Raw genomic sequence first — 15,411 nt, forward strand, 5'->3', positions numbered from 1 at the left:
TCTCCATCCGCTCAATGTAAGAACTGAATGGTTCGCGAGCTCGGTCATACAGGCCGAGGCTTCCGGTGAATCCCATAGGTGCGGCCATGATTGTCCCGATCCCGTTGAACAGTGACTCAGCACGGTAACTGTGTACCTGTGAGAATCAACGCCACTGTTGCTGTGTATACATACACACGAAGGTGAACCACAGATGATTTTGCATCAGCATTAACAGTAAAACATCGCAAAAATTCAGTTTAGGTGTCACAAATTCACCTTAAACTTGTCCAATCGAAGGTTGAACACTGCGTCCTTCCATGATCCCTAAAAATGGCTTTGGGATCCCATCCTCGTCGCCAAAAATGTAATATATGTGGGTAGAACAAATGAAGGACAGAGACAGGATGAGTTGCGAGTCCATGTGCTTGTTTATTAGATCAGAGCAAAGTGAGCATGCTCATACTAAACCATGTGATAAACCATGTGATTATACATTACAGCTACTGTCTCAGACAAATTTCTCCCCTTTTGAATTAAAAAGTACTCCCTTAAGACTTTCCTTCACTTGGCAGTTTCTGTCCCCAATTCTCACAACTTGGAGGCTTGTGCCAGCGAATGGGCAATACGTAACACTGTAGACTATTAAAAAAAGTGTTCTAATCAATCTGAACTAGAGAGAGAGAGCTTCCTAAATAATCAAGTGCCTGAATTCTTATCTTCACAACAATGGCTAGCACTACTTCAAGGAGCATCATCAAGGGAAGCAGAGTACAATATATTCTGGGCCCCACTTTGCACCTAGCTGTAAATCACAGGTAGAGGTGATGCACATACATGGGCTCAGAGTTCCTGCCATCATCGTTACACCATGGATGGAAGTAAGGATACAGCGTTTCAGTGAAGGCGTCGGTGAAGGTGAAGAGGTGAGACATGTCATCGGCGTTATAGAATGACACCTGGCCTTCCTCGTAGTTTAAGTAGATGCCAATCTTCCTGGGTTTTGTGTTCACTGTCAGAAGGGTTTCTGGTGAAGTGCTTGCCCAGTATTCATTACTGTTCCTCAGCCAAAGAGTCCAGTAGCCCTCAGCTGGAGTCAGCCTGTACATCCCTTGCCTGTTGACAGATCCTTTGGCCGCGCCCACTCTCCAGGTGGTCTTGTCCATCATATCGACTTCCCAGTAGTGTTCCCCGGCATCAAATCCCGTAGCGCCCAGGACAGACAACCAAGTGTCGAATCTCTCCGGTGTACTGGGGACTTGCTGGCGTGTTTCATCGAATACTACGCTGGTCAGATCATCGCCAATGATGAGTTCCCGGTGTGCGGTATCAGGATTCATGGTCAGGGGAGCTGGGGCTGGAGGGCAGAAGCGCTGATTAAGTACTAATTAAAAGCTCTAGAAGCACTGCCATCAACAACCCCACTTTCTATCTGTTTATTTCCCACTGAGACAGCAAGTGACCCATCCCTAGGATTCTAACTCTGCCAATGACAATCTGTTACTAGGCAGGAGTAGGTGCATAAAAGCTGCCTGGTAAAACTGCCCTCCCATTTTCTCTTCCTATCCCTAAGAAAGTGGGAGGGAATTTAAATTCAGTTAATTAAATAAATCAGGCTAGTATCAGTAATGGTGACCATGAAACTATCGGATTGTCGTAAAAACCCATCTGGTTCGCTAATGTCCTTGAGGGAAGGAAATCTGCTGCCCTGGCCGATATGTAACTCCAGACCCACAGCAATGTGGTTGATCCTCTGAAATGGTCTAGCAAGCCATTCGGTTGCCAGGAAAGTGGCTCATCTCAAGGGCAATTAGGGATGGGTAATAAATGCTGGCCTTGCCATCGACGCCCGCATCCCATGAATTAATTTTTTTTTAAACTGACCGCATGTCTACAGGTGATGGTGACAAGAGGCAGACTGGGAAGAGGATGGGGGGGGGGCAAGGATGGATCCTTGGGGAGGACTCCTGAAGTGACGGTGCAATGGCTGGAAGAGAAGCCCTTGCTGGAGATGCCCTGGGACAAAGCAAACACAGTCCCACACTGAGGTGGACAGCAGAGGAGTGGGGCTGGAGGAGGATGGTGTGGATGACTGGACCGAGGTCGAGAAGGATCAGGAGGGATAACGCACCAAGCTCACAGTCACAGAGACACGTGGTGTGTGACTTTGGTTAGGGCCGTGTTGGTACAGTGGGAGGGGCAATATGCCAACATTTTTGAGATTGTACCAAAAGGTTTTGATTCTGTTAACCACTCGCTCGGACCAGGAAAGCACCGAGGCGGCAGTATAAAAGCAGGAGAGAGGCGAGGCCCGACCAAGTCGGACCAGGAGAGCACCGAGGCGGCAGTATAAAAGCAGGAGAGAGGCGAGGCCCGACCAGATCGGACCAGGAGAGCACCGAGGCGGCAGTACAAAAGCAGGAGAGAGGCGAGGCCCGACCGGATCGGACCAGGAGAGCACCGAGGCGGCAGTACAAAAGCAGGAGAGAGGCGAGGCCCGACCAGATCGGACCAGGAGAGCACCGAGGCGGCAGTACAAAAGCAGGAGAGAGGCGAGGCCCGACCAGATCGGACCAGGAGAGCACCGAGGCGGCAGTACAAAAGCAGGAGAGAGGCGAGGCCCGACCAGATCGGACCAGGAGAGCACCGAGGCGGCAGTATAAAAGCAGGAGAGAGGCGAGGCCCGACCAGATCGGACCAGGAGAGCACCGAGGCGGCAGTACAAAAGCAGGAGAGAGGCGAGGCCCGACCAGATCGGACCAGGAGAGCACCGAGGCGACAGTATAAAAGCAGGAGAGAGGCGAGGCCCGACCAGATCGGACCAGGAGAGCACCGAGGCGGCAGTACAAAAGCAGGAGAGAGGCGAGGCCCGACCAGATCGGACCAGGAGAGCACCGAGGCGGCAGTACAAAAGCAGGAGAGAGGCGAGGCCCGACCAGATCGGACCAGGAGAGCACTGAGGCGGCAGTACAAAAGCAGGAGAGAGGCGAGGCCCGACCAGATCGGACCAGGAGAGCACCGAGGCGGCAGTACAAAAGCAGGAGAGAGGCGAGGCCCGACCAGATCGGACCAGGAGAGCACCGAGGCGGCAGTACAAAAGCAGGAGAGAGGCGAGGCCTGACTAACTCAGCAGCGGGGAGAGAGGTAAAAAGTAATCAGAGTGTGACGTCACCAGGGAGCAGGTAAGTGATTGGTTGGTGAGTATTTCTCTTTTTTAAACTTTAACTCTGTAGTTTATAGTTACTAAGGTCTTTTCTGGTGTAGCAGGGACTGTTGGTAAACCATACAAGCGCCTTAGAGCTATCTTTAATTGGTGATAGTGAAATAATTTAAATTAATTAAAGGGTAAGTCATGCCAGGAGAGCCCAGCCCCGTGTTATGCTCCTTCTTGCTCTATGTGGGAATTCAGGGACACTGCCGGTGTCCCTGATGACCACGTGTGCCAGAAATGCATCCAGCTGCGGCTACTAGCAGACCACATTGCAGCGCTGGAGCTGCGGATGGATGGGCTTTGGAGCATTCACGATGCTGAGAGGGTTGTGGATAACACGTTTAGTGAGTTGGTCACACCGCAGGTAAGGGCTGCACAGGCAGAAGGGAAATGGGTGACCATCAGGCAGAGCAGTAGAGGCAGGCAGGTAGTGCAGGAGACCCCTGTGGCCATTCCCCTCTCAAACAGGTATACCGATTTGGATACTGTTGAGGGGGATGACTTACCAGAGGAAGGCAGCAGCAGCCAACTTCCTGGCACCAGGGGTGTTTCTGCTGCTCAGGAAGGGAGGAAAAAGAGTGGGAGAGCAATAGTGGTAGGGGATTCTATCGTAAGGGGTACAGATAGGCGTTTCTGTGGCCGTAGACGTGACTCCAGGATGGTTTGTTGCCTCCCTGGTGCCAGGGTCAAGGATGTCACTGAACGGCTTCAGGGCATTCTGAAGGGGGAGGGTGAACAGACAGAGGTCGTGGTTCACATTGGGACCAATGACATGGGTAGGAAGAGGAATGAGGTCCTGCAGCAAGAATTTAGGGAGCTAGGTAGCAGATTAAAGAGCAGGACCTCAAAGGTTGTAATCTCTGGATTACTCCCGGTGCCACGTGCTAGTGAGTATAGGAATAGGAGGATAGAGCAGATGAATGCGTGGCTAAAGAGTTGGTGCAGGAGGGAGGGCTTTAGTTTCCTGGATCACTGGACCTGCTTCTGGGAAAGGTGGGACTTGTACAAGTCGGACGGGTTGCACCTGAACCAGAGCGGGACAAATATCCTTGCGGGGAGGTTTGCTAGCACTGTTCAGGGGGGGTTTAAACTAAAATGGCAGGGGGTTGGGAACCTGAGCAGGGAGACAGAGGAAAGGGAAACAGGGATAAAAGCAAAAGATAGGAAGGAGAAAAACAAAAGTGGCAGTCAGAGAAATCAACGGTTTAAATCAAACATGGCCACAGTAAATAATAATTCTAATAGGTCTAAATGCGTTAAAAAAACAAGCCTGAAGGCTTTGTGTCTTAATGCGAGGAGCATTTGTAATAAGGTGGACGAATTGGCTGCGCAAATAGAGGTAAACGAATATGATTTGGTTGGGATTACGGAAACGTGGCTCAAGGATGGCCAAGACTGGGAACTCAACATCCAGGGGTATTCGATATTCAGGAAAGATAGGCAAAAAGGAAAGGGAGGTGGGATAGCATTACTGGTTAAAGAAGGGATTAATACAATTGTAATGAAGGATATTAGCTCTGATGATGTGGAATCTGTATGGGTAGAATTGAGAAATACTAAGGGGAAAAAAACATTAGTGGGAGTGGTATATAGACCTCCCAACAGTAAGGCGGAGGTTGGGGATGGCATTAAAAGGGAAATTAAAGAAGCGTGCAATAAGGGCACAGCAGTCATCATGGGTGACTTTAATCTACATATAGATTGGGCCAACCAAATTAGTAACAATACTGTGGAGGAGGAATTCCTGGAGTGTTTACGGGATGGTTTCCTGGACCAATATGTCAAGGAACCAACCAGAGATCAGGCCATCTTAGACTGGGTATTATGTAACGACAAAGGATTAATTAGCAATCTTGTTGTATGAGGCCCCTTGGGTCTGAGCGATCATAATATGATCGAATTCTTCATTAAGATGGAGAATGAATTAGTTGACTCAGAGACTAGGGTCCTCAATTTAAATAAAGGAAACTACGATGGTCTGAGGAGCGAGTTGGGTAGGATTGATTGGGGAATGGCACTCAAAGGGTTGACGGTGGATAGGCAATGGCAAACATTCAAAGACCAAATAGATGAGCTACAGAATTTGTTCATCCCAGTTTGGCATAAAAATAAAACAAAAAAGGTGACTCAACCGTGGCTAACAAGGGAAATTAGGGATAGCATAAGATCCAAGGAGATGACATATAAATTGGCCAGAAAAAGCAATAATCCTGAGGATTGGGAGCAGTTTAGGATTCAACAAAGGAGGACAAAGGGATTAATTAAGAAAGGGAAAATAGAATATGAGAGTAAGCTAGCAGGGAACATAAAAACTGACTGTAAAAGCTTTTATAGATATGTGAAGAGAAAAAGATTGGTGAAGTCAAGCGTAGGTCCCTTACAGTCAGAATCAGGGGAATTTATAATGGGAAACAAAGAAATGGCAGACCAACTAAATTCATACTTTGGTTCTGTCTTCACAAAGGAGGACACAAATAACCTCCCAGAGATGCCGGGGAACATAGGGCCTGATGAAAGGGTGGAACTGAAAGAAATCAGTATTTGTAGGGAAATGGTGTTAGGAAAATTGATGGGACTAAAGGCCGATAAATCCCCAGGGCCTGATAATCTATATCCCAGGGTACTTAAGGAAGTGGCCCTGGAAATAGTAGATGCATTACTGGTCATCTTCCAGAACTCGATAGACTCTGGAACAGTACCCATGGATTGGAGGGTAGCTAATGTTACCCCACTATTCAAAAAAGGTGGTTGAGAAAAAGCGGGGAATTATAGACCGGTAAGCCTGACATCGGTAGTGGGGAAAATGCTAGAATCTATTATAAAAGATGTAATAGCAGAGCACTTGGTAAGCAGTGACAGGATCGGACAACGTCAACATGGATTTACAAAAGGTAAATCATGCTTGACTAATCTACTGGAATTTTTTGAGGATGTAACTGGTAAAATAGATAAGGGAGAACAAGTGGATGTGGTGTATTTGGACTTTCAGAAGGCTTTCGATAAGGTCCCACATAAGAGATTAGCGTGCAAAATTAAGGCACATGGGATTGGGGGCAAGGTATTGACTTCAATAGAGAACTGGTTGGCGGACAGAAAGCAAAGAGTTGGAATAAACGGGTCGTTTTCCGAGACTAGTGGGGTACCGCAAGGATCGGTCCTAGGACCCCAGCTGTTCACAATATATATTAATGATCTGGACGAGGGAATTGGATGTAATATCTCCAAATTTGCAGACGACACAAAGCTGGGTGGGAGGGTAAGCTGTGAGGAGGATGTCGTGAAACTCCAGTACGATTTGGACAGATTGGGTGATTGGGCAGAAACATGGCAAATGCACTATAATGTGGGTAAATGTGAGGTTATCCACTTTGGTGGCAAAAACAGGAAGGCAGATTATTATTTGAATGGCAATAGATTGGGAGAAGGGGAAGTGCAAAGAGACCTGGGTGTTCTTGTGCACCAGTCGCTGAAGGTAAGCATGCAGGTGCAGCAGGCGGTTAAGAAGGCAAATGGTATGTTGGCCTTCGTAGCAAGAGGGTTCGAGTACAGGAACAAGGATGTCTTGCTACAGTTGTACAGGGCCTTGGTGAGACCGCACCTTGAGTACTGTGTGCAGTTTTGGTCGCCTTACCTGAGGAAGAACATTCTTGCCACGGAAGGAGTGCAGCGAAGATTCACCAGGCTGATACCTGGGATGGCAGGAATGACGTATGAGGAGAGATTGTGTCGATTGGGCTTATACTCACTGGAGTTTAGAAGATTGAGAGGGGATCTCATTGAAACTTATAAAATTCTGTCAGGCCTGGACAGACTAGATGCAGGAAGGATGTTTCTGATGGCCAGGGAGTCCAGAACCAGGGGTCATAGTCTAAGGATAAGGGGTAAGCCATTTAGGACTGAAATGAGGAGGAATTTCTTCACCCAGAGAGTGGTGAACCTGTGGAATTCTCTGCCACAGAGGACGGTGGAGGCCAGTTCATTAAATATATTCAAAAAAGAGTTGGATATATTTCTTGAGGCTAAAGGGATCAAGGGGTATGGGGAGAAGGCAGGGACAGGGTACTGAATTTGGATGATCAGCCATGATCTCATTGAATGGCGGAGCAGGCTCGAAGGGACGAATGGCCTACTCCTGCTCCTATCTTCTATGTTTCTATGTTTCTATGTTGACCCTCTTACACAAGTGGTGTGAGGCAGAAATAATTAACTCTTAAATTATTCCATACTCAGATGAATAGCGTTGAACATCTTTTTCCAGACTTTGTACTCCAGAGGTCCTAAGTATTTCGCTTCATCTATTTTCACTGCTGTGCTCTCCACACGTGGATCACTGAGGTTAACTCTGGAAAAATAGGAGCCTTTTGTTAGTCTGAAAACATTCAAGATCCTTCAAACTCATATAATAAATCATAAGCATAGATATGTATTGGTTTAAATTAAAATAAGCACCTTGACAAAGTGTCCCGCATTCTCTGAAAAACAGAACAGAAATGTTAAATGTTAGACCAAATAACTGATCACCTCTTGAATGGACCATACATAGATAAATCAAGGTTCCTCGGATGAACAAAATGCCACATCATTTGGTTCCTCCCAATCCACCTGAGTGGAAAGATGCTGTTCATGAGATATCAAACCTCTAATAGAATTCCCCGCTCTCTTCTGTTGCTAAAGCTGCCACCAAGATGTTTGGTTTTCTCTTTCGAGGTAAATGCTTCTTTTACCCTCAATTTTACTTAACTTCCCACAAAGCCTATGCCTGTCCAAAAATTGAAGACTGATGCCATAATATGCAGCAAGACCTGGACAACATTCAGGCTTGGGCTGACAAGTGGCAGGTAACATTCGCACCACACAAGTGCCAGGCAATGACCATCTCCAACAAGCGAGACTCTAACCATCTCCCCTTGACATTCAATGACATTACCATCGCTGAATCCCCCACTATCAACATCCTGGGGGTTACCATTGATCAGAAACTGAACTGGACCAGCCATATAAATACTGTGGCTACAAGAGCAGGCCAGAGGCTGGGAATTCTGCGGCAAGTGTCTCACCTCCTGACTCCCCAAAGCCTTTCCACCATCTACAAGGCACAAGTCAGGAGTGTGATGGAATACTCTCCACTTGCCTGGATGAGTGCAGCTCCAACAACACTCAAGAAGCTCGACACCATTCAGGATAAAACAGCCCGCTTGATTGGCACTCCATCCACCACCTTCAACATTCACTCCCTCAACCACCGGTGCACTGTGGCTGCAGTGTGTACCATCTACAAGATGCACTGCAGCAACTCGCCAAAGCTCCTTCAACAGTACCTTCCAAACCCGCGACCTCTACCACTTAGAAGGCCAAGGGCAGCAGACGCATGGGAACATCACCACCTACAAGTTCCCCTCCAAGCCACACACCATCCTGACTTGGACCTGTATCGCCGTTCCTTCACTGTCGCTGGGCCAAAATCCTGGAACTCCCTTCCTCACAGCATTGTGGGTGTACCTACACCATATGGACTGCAGCGGTTCAAGAAGGCGGCTCACCACCATCTTCTCAAGGGCAATTAGGGATGGGCACTAAATGCAGGCCGAGCCAGCCAGCGACGCCCACATCCCATCAATGAATAAATTTTTTTTTAAATGGGCAAGCTCTTCTAACACCATTCTCACACTCGCCTGTCAGCCTGTCTCAGTGGGTAACACTCCCGCCTCCTGAGCCAGGAGGTTGTGGGTTCAAGTCCTGCTCCCGAGACTTGTAGCACAAAAATCCAGGCTGACCCTCCAGTGCAGTGCTGAGGGAGTGCTGCACTGTCGGAGGTGCCATCTTTCAGGTGAGACGTTAAACAAATGTTAACTGCATACAGTTTTGGTCTCCTTATTTAAGGAAGGATATACTTGCATTGGAGGCAGTTCAGAGACGATTCACTAGGTTAATTCCAGAGATGAGGGGTTTGACTTATGAGGAAAGGTTGAGCAGGCTGGGCCTATACTCATTGGAATTTAGAAGAACGAAAGGTGATCTTATCGAAACATATAGGATGCTGAGGGGGCTCGACAAGGTAGATGCAGAGAGGATGTATGCCCCGCATGGGGAAATCTAGAACTCGGGGGCACAGTCACAGAATAAAGGGTCGCCCTTTTAGAACTGAGATGAGGAGGAATTTCTTCTCTCAGAGGGTCGTAAATTTGTGGAATTCTCTGCCCCAGAGAGCTGTGGAGGCCGGGTCATTAAATACATTTAAAGTGGAGATAGACAGATTTTTGCAAGATAAGGGAGTGAAGGATTATGGGAAGCAGGCTGGGAAATAGCTTTGAGCCCAAGATCAGCCACGATCTTACTGAATGGAGGAGCAGTCTCGAGGGGCCAAGTGGCCTATTCCTGCTCCTATTTCGTATGTTCTTATGTTCTTCAACCGAGGCCCTGTCTGCCCTCTCAGGTGGATGTAAAAGATACCATGGCAATATTTATCCCTCAATATCACTAAAAACAGATTACCTGGTCATTATGATAATGCTTTTGTGGGAGCTTGCTGTGTGCAAATTGGCTGCTGCGTTTCCTACATAACAGTAGTGCCACTTCAAAAGTAAAAATTGGCTGTAAAGCGCTTTGACAGATGGTTGGAAATGCATTATATAGGACTGTAAAACTTGACAAGGCAAGGCAGTCACTTTTGATAGATCTTAACCTCAAATCCCCTTCTCACCATACTCCTCAAATCCTTCTCACCATACTCCTTAAATCCCCTTCTCACCATACTCCTCAAATCCCCTACTCACCATACTCCTCAAATCCTTCTCACCATACTCCTCAAATCCCCTTCTCACCATACTCCTCAAAACCCCTTCTCACCATACTCCTCAAATCCCCTTCTCACCATACTCCTCAAATCCCCTTCTCACCATACTCCTCAAATCCCCTTCTCACCATACTCCTCAAATCCCCTTCTCACCATACCCCTCAAATCCCCTTCTCACCATACTCCTCAAATCCTTCTCACCATACTCCTCAAATCCTTCTCACCATACTCCTCAAATCCCCTTCTCACCATACTCCTCAAATCCCCTTCTCACCATACTCCTCAAATACCCTTCTCACCATACTCCTCAAATCCCCTTCTCACCATACTCCTCAAATCCCCTTCTCACCATACTCCTCAAATCCCCTTCATACTCCTCAAATCCCCTTCTCAACATACTCCTCAAATCCCCTTCTCACCACACTCCTCAAATCCCCTTCTCACCAGACTCCTCAAATCCCCTTCTCACCATACTCCTCAAATCCTTCTCACCATACTCCTCAAATCCCCTTCTCACCATGCTCCTCAAATACCCTTCTCACCATACTCCTCAAATCCCCTTCTCACCATACTCCTCAAATCCTTCTCACCATACTCCTCAAATCCCCTTCTCACCATACTCCTCAAATCCCCTTCTCACCATACTCCTCAAATCCCCTTCTCACCATACCCCTCAAATCCCCTTCTCACCATACTCCTCAAATCCTTCTCACCATACTCCTCAAATCCTTCTCACCATACTCCTCAAATCCCCTTCTCACCATACTCCTCAAATCCCCTTCTCACCATACTCCTCAAATCCTCTTCTCACCATACTCCTCAAATCCCCTTCTCACCATACTCCTCAAATCCCCTTCTCACCATACTCCTCAAATCCTCTTCTCACCATACTCCTCAAATCCCCTTCTCACCATACTCCTCAAATCCCCTTCTCACCATACTCCTCAAATCCTCTTCTCACCATACTCCTCAAATACCCTTCTCACCATACTCCTCAAATCCCCTTCTCACCATACTCCTCAAATCCCCTTCTCACCATACTCCTCAAATACCCTTCTCACCATACTCCTCAAATCCCCTTCTCACCATACTCCTCAAATCCCCTTCTCACCATACTCCTCAAATCCACTTCCCACCATACTCCTCAAATCCCCTTCTCACCATACTCCTCAAATCCCCTTCTCACCATACTCCTCAAATCCCCTTCTCACCATGCTCCTCAAATCCCCTTCTCACCATACTCCTCAAATCCTTCTCACCATACTCCTCAAATCCCCTTCTCACCATACTCTTCAAATCCCCTTCTCACCATACTCCTCAAATCCCCTTCTCACCATACTCCTCAAATCCTCTTCTCACCATACTCCTCAAATCCTTCTCACCATACTCCTCAAATCCTTCTCACCATACTCCTCAAATCCCCTTCTCACCATACTCCTCAAATCCCCTTCTCACCATACTCCTCAAATCCCCTTCTCACCATACTCCTCAAATCCTCTTCTCATCATACTCCTCAAATCCCCTTCTCACCATACTCCTCAAATCCCCATCTCACCATACTCCTCAAATCGCCTTCTCACCATACTCCTCAAATCCCCTTCTCACCATACTCCTCAAATCCTCTTCTCACCATACTCCTCAAATCCTTCTCACCATACTCCTCAAATCCTTCTCACCATACTCCTCAAATCCCCTTCTCACCATACTCCTCAAATCCCCTTCTCACCATACTCCTCAAATCCCCTCTCACCATACTCCTCAAATCCCCTTCTCACCATACTCCTCAAATCCCCTTCTCACCATACTCCTCAAATCCCCTTCTCACCATACTCCTCAAATCCCCTTCTCACCATACTCCTCAAATCCCCTTCTCACCATACTCCTCAAATCCCTTTCTCACCATACTCCTCAAATCCCCTTCTCACCATACTCCTCAAATCCCCTTCTCACCATACTCCTCAAATCCCTTTCTCACCATACTCCTCAAATCCCCTTCTCACCATACTCCTCAAATCCCCTTCTCACCATACTCCTCAAATCCCCTTCTCACCATACTCCTCAAATCCCTTTCTCACCATACTCCTCAAATCCCCTTCTCACCATACTCCTCAAATCCCCTTCTCACCATACTCCTCAAATCCCCTTCTCACCATACTCCTCAAATCCCTTTCTCACCATACTCCTCAAATCCCCTTCTCACCATACTCCTCAAATCCCTTTCTCACCATACTCCTCAAATCCCCTTCTCACCATACTCCTCAAATCCCCTTCTCACCATACTCCTCAAATCCCCTTCTCACCATACTCCTCAAATCCCCTTCTCACCATACTCCTCAAATCCCCTTCTCACCATACTCCTCAAATCCCCTTCTCACCATACTCCTCAAATCCTCTTCTCACCATACTCCTCAAATCCCCTTCTCACCATACTCCTCAAATCCCCTTCTCACCATACTCCTCAAATCCTCTTCTCACCATACTCCTCAAATCCCCTTCTCACCATACTCCTCAAATCCCCTTCTCACCATACTCCTCAAATCCTCTTCTCACCATACTCCTCAAATACCCTTCTCACCATACTCCTCAAATACCCTTCTCACCATACTCCTCAAATCCCCTTCTCACCATACTCCTCAAATACCCTTCTCACCATACTCCTCAAATCCCCTTCTCACCATACTCCTCAAATCCCCTTCTCACCATACTCCTCAAATCCACTTCCCACCATACTCCTCAAATCCCCTTCTCACCATACTCCTCAAATCCCCTTCTCAGCATACTCCTCAAATCCCCTTCTCACCATACTCCTCAAATCCCCTTCTCACCATACTCCTCAAATCCTTCTCACCATACTCCTCAAATCCCCATCTCACCATACTCCTCAAATCGCCTTCTCACCATACTCCTCAAATCCCCTTCTCACCATACTCCTCAAATCCTCTTCTCACCATACTCCTCAAATCCTTCTCACCATATGTGGTAAACCACTGTTATAGTTATCACTGTATATTGTTCTCACTGTTCTCACTGTCACATCACTACACGAGGTCGCCTCTTGTCGCACTGTTATACCTGGGCTGACCACCTCCGACTCCGCCCATTACCTGCCCAGGTATAAAGGTAGCTGACTGGCTAGTATTCCTCCCTGTTGGATCGGATCACCCACGAGGGTGGGCTCTGTTATTTAGCCAATAAAAACCTTCAGTTACGTTCTTAACTCGTCGCCTTTTATTGGACTAATTGATAGGCATATCAATTTTATTGGCTGTGTAGTAGAGAACGGAGTCATCGGCCCCGACCCCGAAAGAATGCGCCCCCTCATGGAGCTACCCCTCCCCCACTGTCCAAAAGCACTTAGGAGAACCCTGGGGCTTTTCGCCTACTATGCCCAATGGGTACCCAATTATGCGGACAAAGCCAGACCCCTCCTGAAAACCACATCCTTCCCCCTCACGGAAGAGGCGTGCGCGGCCTTCTCCCTCATTAAGGGAGACATAGCCAAGGCCACAATGCACGCAGTGGATGAGTCAATCCCCTTCCAAGTGGAGAGCGATGCATCCGACTTCGCCCTAGCCGCTACCCTTAACCAGGAGGGTAGGCCGGTAGCCTTCTTCTCAAGGACCCTACAGGGCCCCGAGACCCGACACTCGTCGGTCGAGAAGGAAGCCCAGGCAATTGTGGAGGCAGTACGGCGCTGGAGGCACTACTTGGCAGGCAAACGATTTACCCTCCTCACCGACCAACGCTCGGTTGCCTTCATGTTTAATAACAAGCTGAGGGGCAAGATCAAGAACGACAAAATCTTGAGGTGGAGAATCGAGCTTTCCACCTATGATTATGAGATCTTGTACCGGCCCGGTAAACTGAACGACCCCCCTGATGCTCTTTCACGCATTACATGCGCCAGCGCGCAAAGTGATAGACTTCAGACCCTCCACAATGACCTCTGCCACCCCGGAGTCACCAGACTCTACCATTTCATTAAGGCCCGCAACCTGCCATACTCCATCGAGGAGGTCAGGACCATGACCAGGAACTGCCAGATCTGTGCTGAGTGCAAACCGCACTTCTATAAGCCGGACAGAGCAAGCCTGATCAAGGCCACCCGCCCCTTCGAGCGTCTGAGCATCGACTTCAAGGGGCCCCTACCGTCATCCGACCGTAATGTGTACTTCCTCAACATCGTTGATGAGTACTCCCGTTTCCCCTTTGCCTTCCCCTGCCCAGACATGACCAGTAACACGGTCATTAAATGCCTGAACAAACTCTTCGCCTTGTTCGGGTTCCCGAACTATATACATAGTGACCGGGGCGCCTCCTTCATGAGCGAGGAACTCCGTCAGTTCCTATTGGAGAGGGGTATTGCAGCAAGCAGGACCACCAGCTACAACCCCCGAGGGAACGGCCAGGTGGAAAGAGAGAACGCGACGGTATGGAAGGCCACCCTCTTAGCCTTAAAGTCTAAGGGCCTCCCAACCTCCCGCTGGCAAGAGGTCCTCCCGATTGCGCTGCACTCCATCCGGTCACTACTTTGCACTGCCATCAACACCACCCCCCATGCTCGAATGTTTGTCTTCCCCAGGAAGTCGACTACGGGAACCACCCTACCAACCTGGCTGACCTCTCCGGGACCCGTCTTGCTGCGAAAGCACGTGAGGGCCCATAAAACGGACCCCCTGGTCGAGAAGGTGAACCTCCTGCACGCCAACCCCCAGTACGCCTATGTGGCTTACCCAGACGGACGGGAGGACACTGTCTCCTTACGAGACCTCGCACCCTCACCCCCCCCCTCCCAACCCCCCGAGTCCAGCCGAGGTAGACGGCATGCCGGAACCCCACGAGCCTTTGCCGACTACGCAGACACCAGCTTTAACACCGGATAATGTAACACCGCCGCTGCGACGATCGGAGAGGCTAACGAAGCCTCCGGACAGACTGACATACCAGAGCTGGTAATACACTTCACCCCGCCGGACTCTAATCTAAACAAGGGGTGAATGTGGTAAACCACTGTTATAGATATCACTGTATATTGTTCTCACTGTTCTCACTGTCACATCACTACACGAGGTCGCCTCTTGTCGCACTGTTATAGCTGGGCTGACCACCTCCGACTCCGCCCATTACCTGCCCAGGTATAAAGGTAGCTGACTGGCTAGTATTCCTCCCTGTTGGATCGGATCACCCACGAGGGTGGGCTCTGTTATTTAGCCAATAAAAACCTTCAGTTACGTTCTTAACTCGTCGCCTTTTATTGGACTAATTGATAGGCATATCACCATACTCCTCAAATCCTTCTCACCATACTCCTCAAATCCCCTTCTCACCATACTCCTCAAATCCCCTTCTCACCATACTCCTCAAATCCCCTCTCACCATACTCCTCAAATCCCCTTCTCACCATACTCCTCAAATCCTTCTCACCATA

At 48.4% G+C, this 15,411-nt stretch overlaps 1 protein-coding gene across 1 annotated transcript in view; it reads right to left on the bottom strand.

Moving 5' to 3' along the window:
- Positions 1–391: 391 nt before the first annotated feature.
- LOC147120875 (zinc-binding protein A33-like) overlaps positions 392–15,411 on the bottom strand; it is a 31,470-nt gene continuing 16,450 nt past the window's right edge. The window contains exons 4-6 of the mRNA XM_085979229.1: positions 7,640–7,662; positions 7,417–7,532; positions 392–1,336 (exon numbers count right to left, since the gene is read on the bottom strand). Of these exons, the coding sequence (XP_085835355.1) occupies positions 792–1,336; positions 7,417–7,532; positions 7,640–7,662 (684 nt within the window). The 3' untranslated portion in view covers positions 392–791. The remainder of the gene's footprint in view (positions 1,337–7,416; positions 7,533–7,639; positions 7,663–15,411) is intronic.

The sequence above is a fragment of the Somniosus microcephalus genome, chromosome 3 (assembly GCF_052327205.1).
Source record: "Somniosus microcephalus isolate GS21.2 chromosome 3, FLI_Smic_1.0, whole genome shotgun sequence".
Classification (NCBI taxonomy): Eukaryota; Metazoa; Chordata; class Chondrichthyes; order Squaliformes; family Somniosidae; genus Somniosus; species Somniosus microcephalus.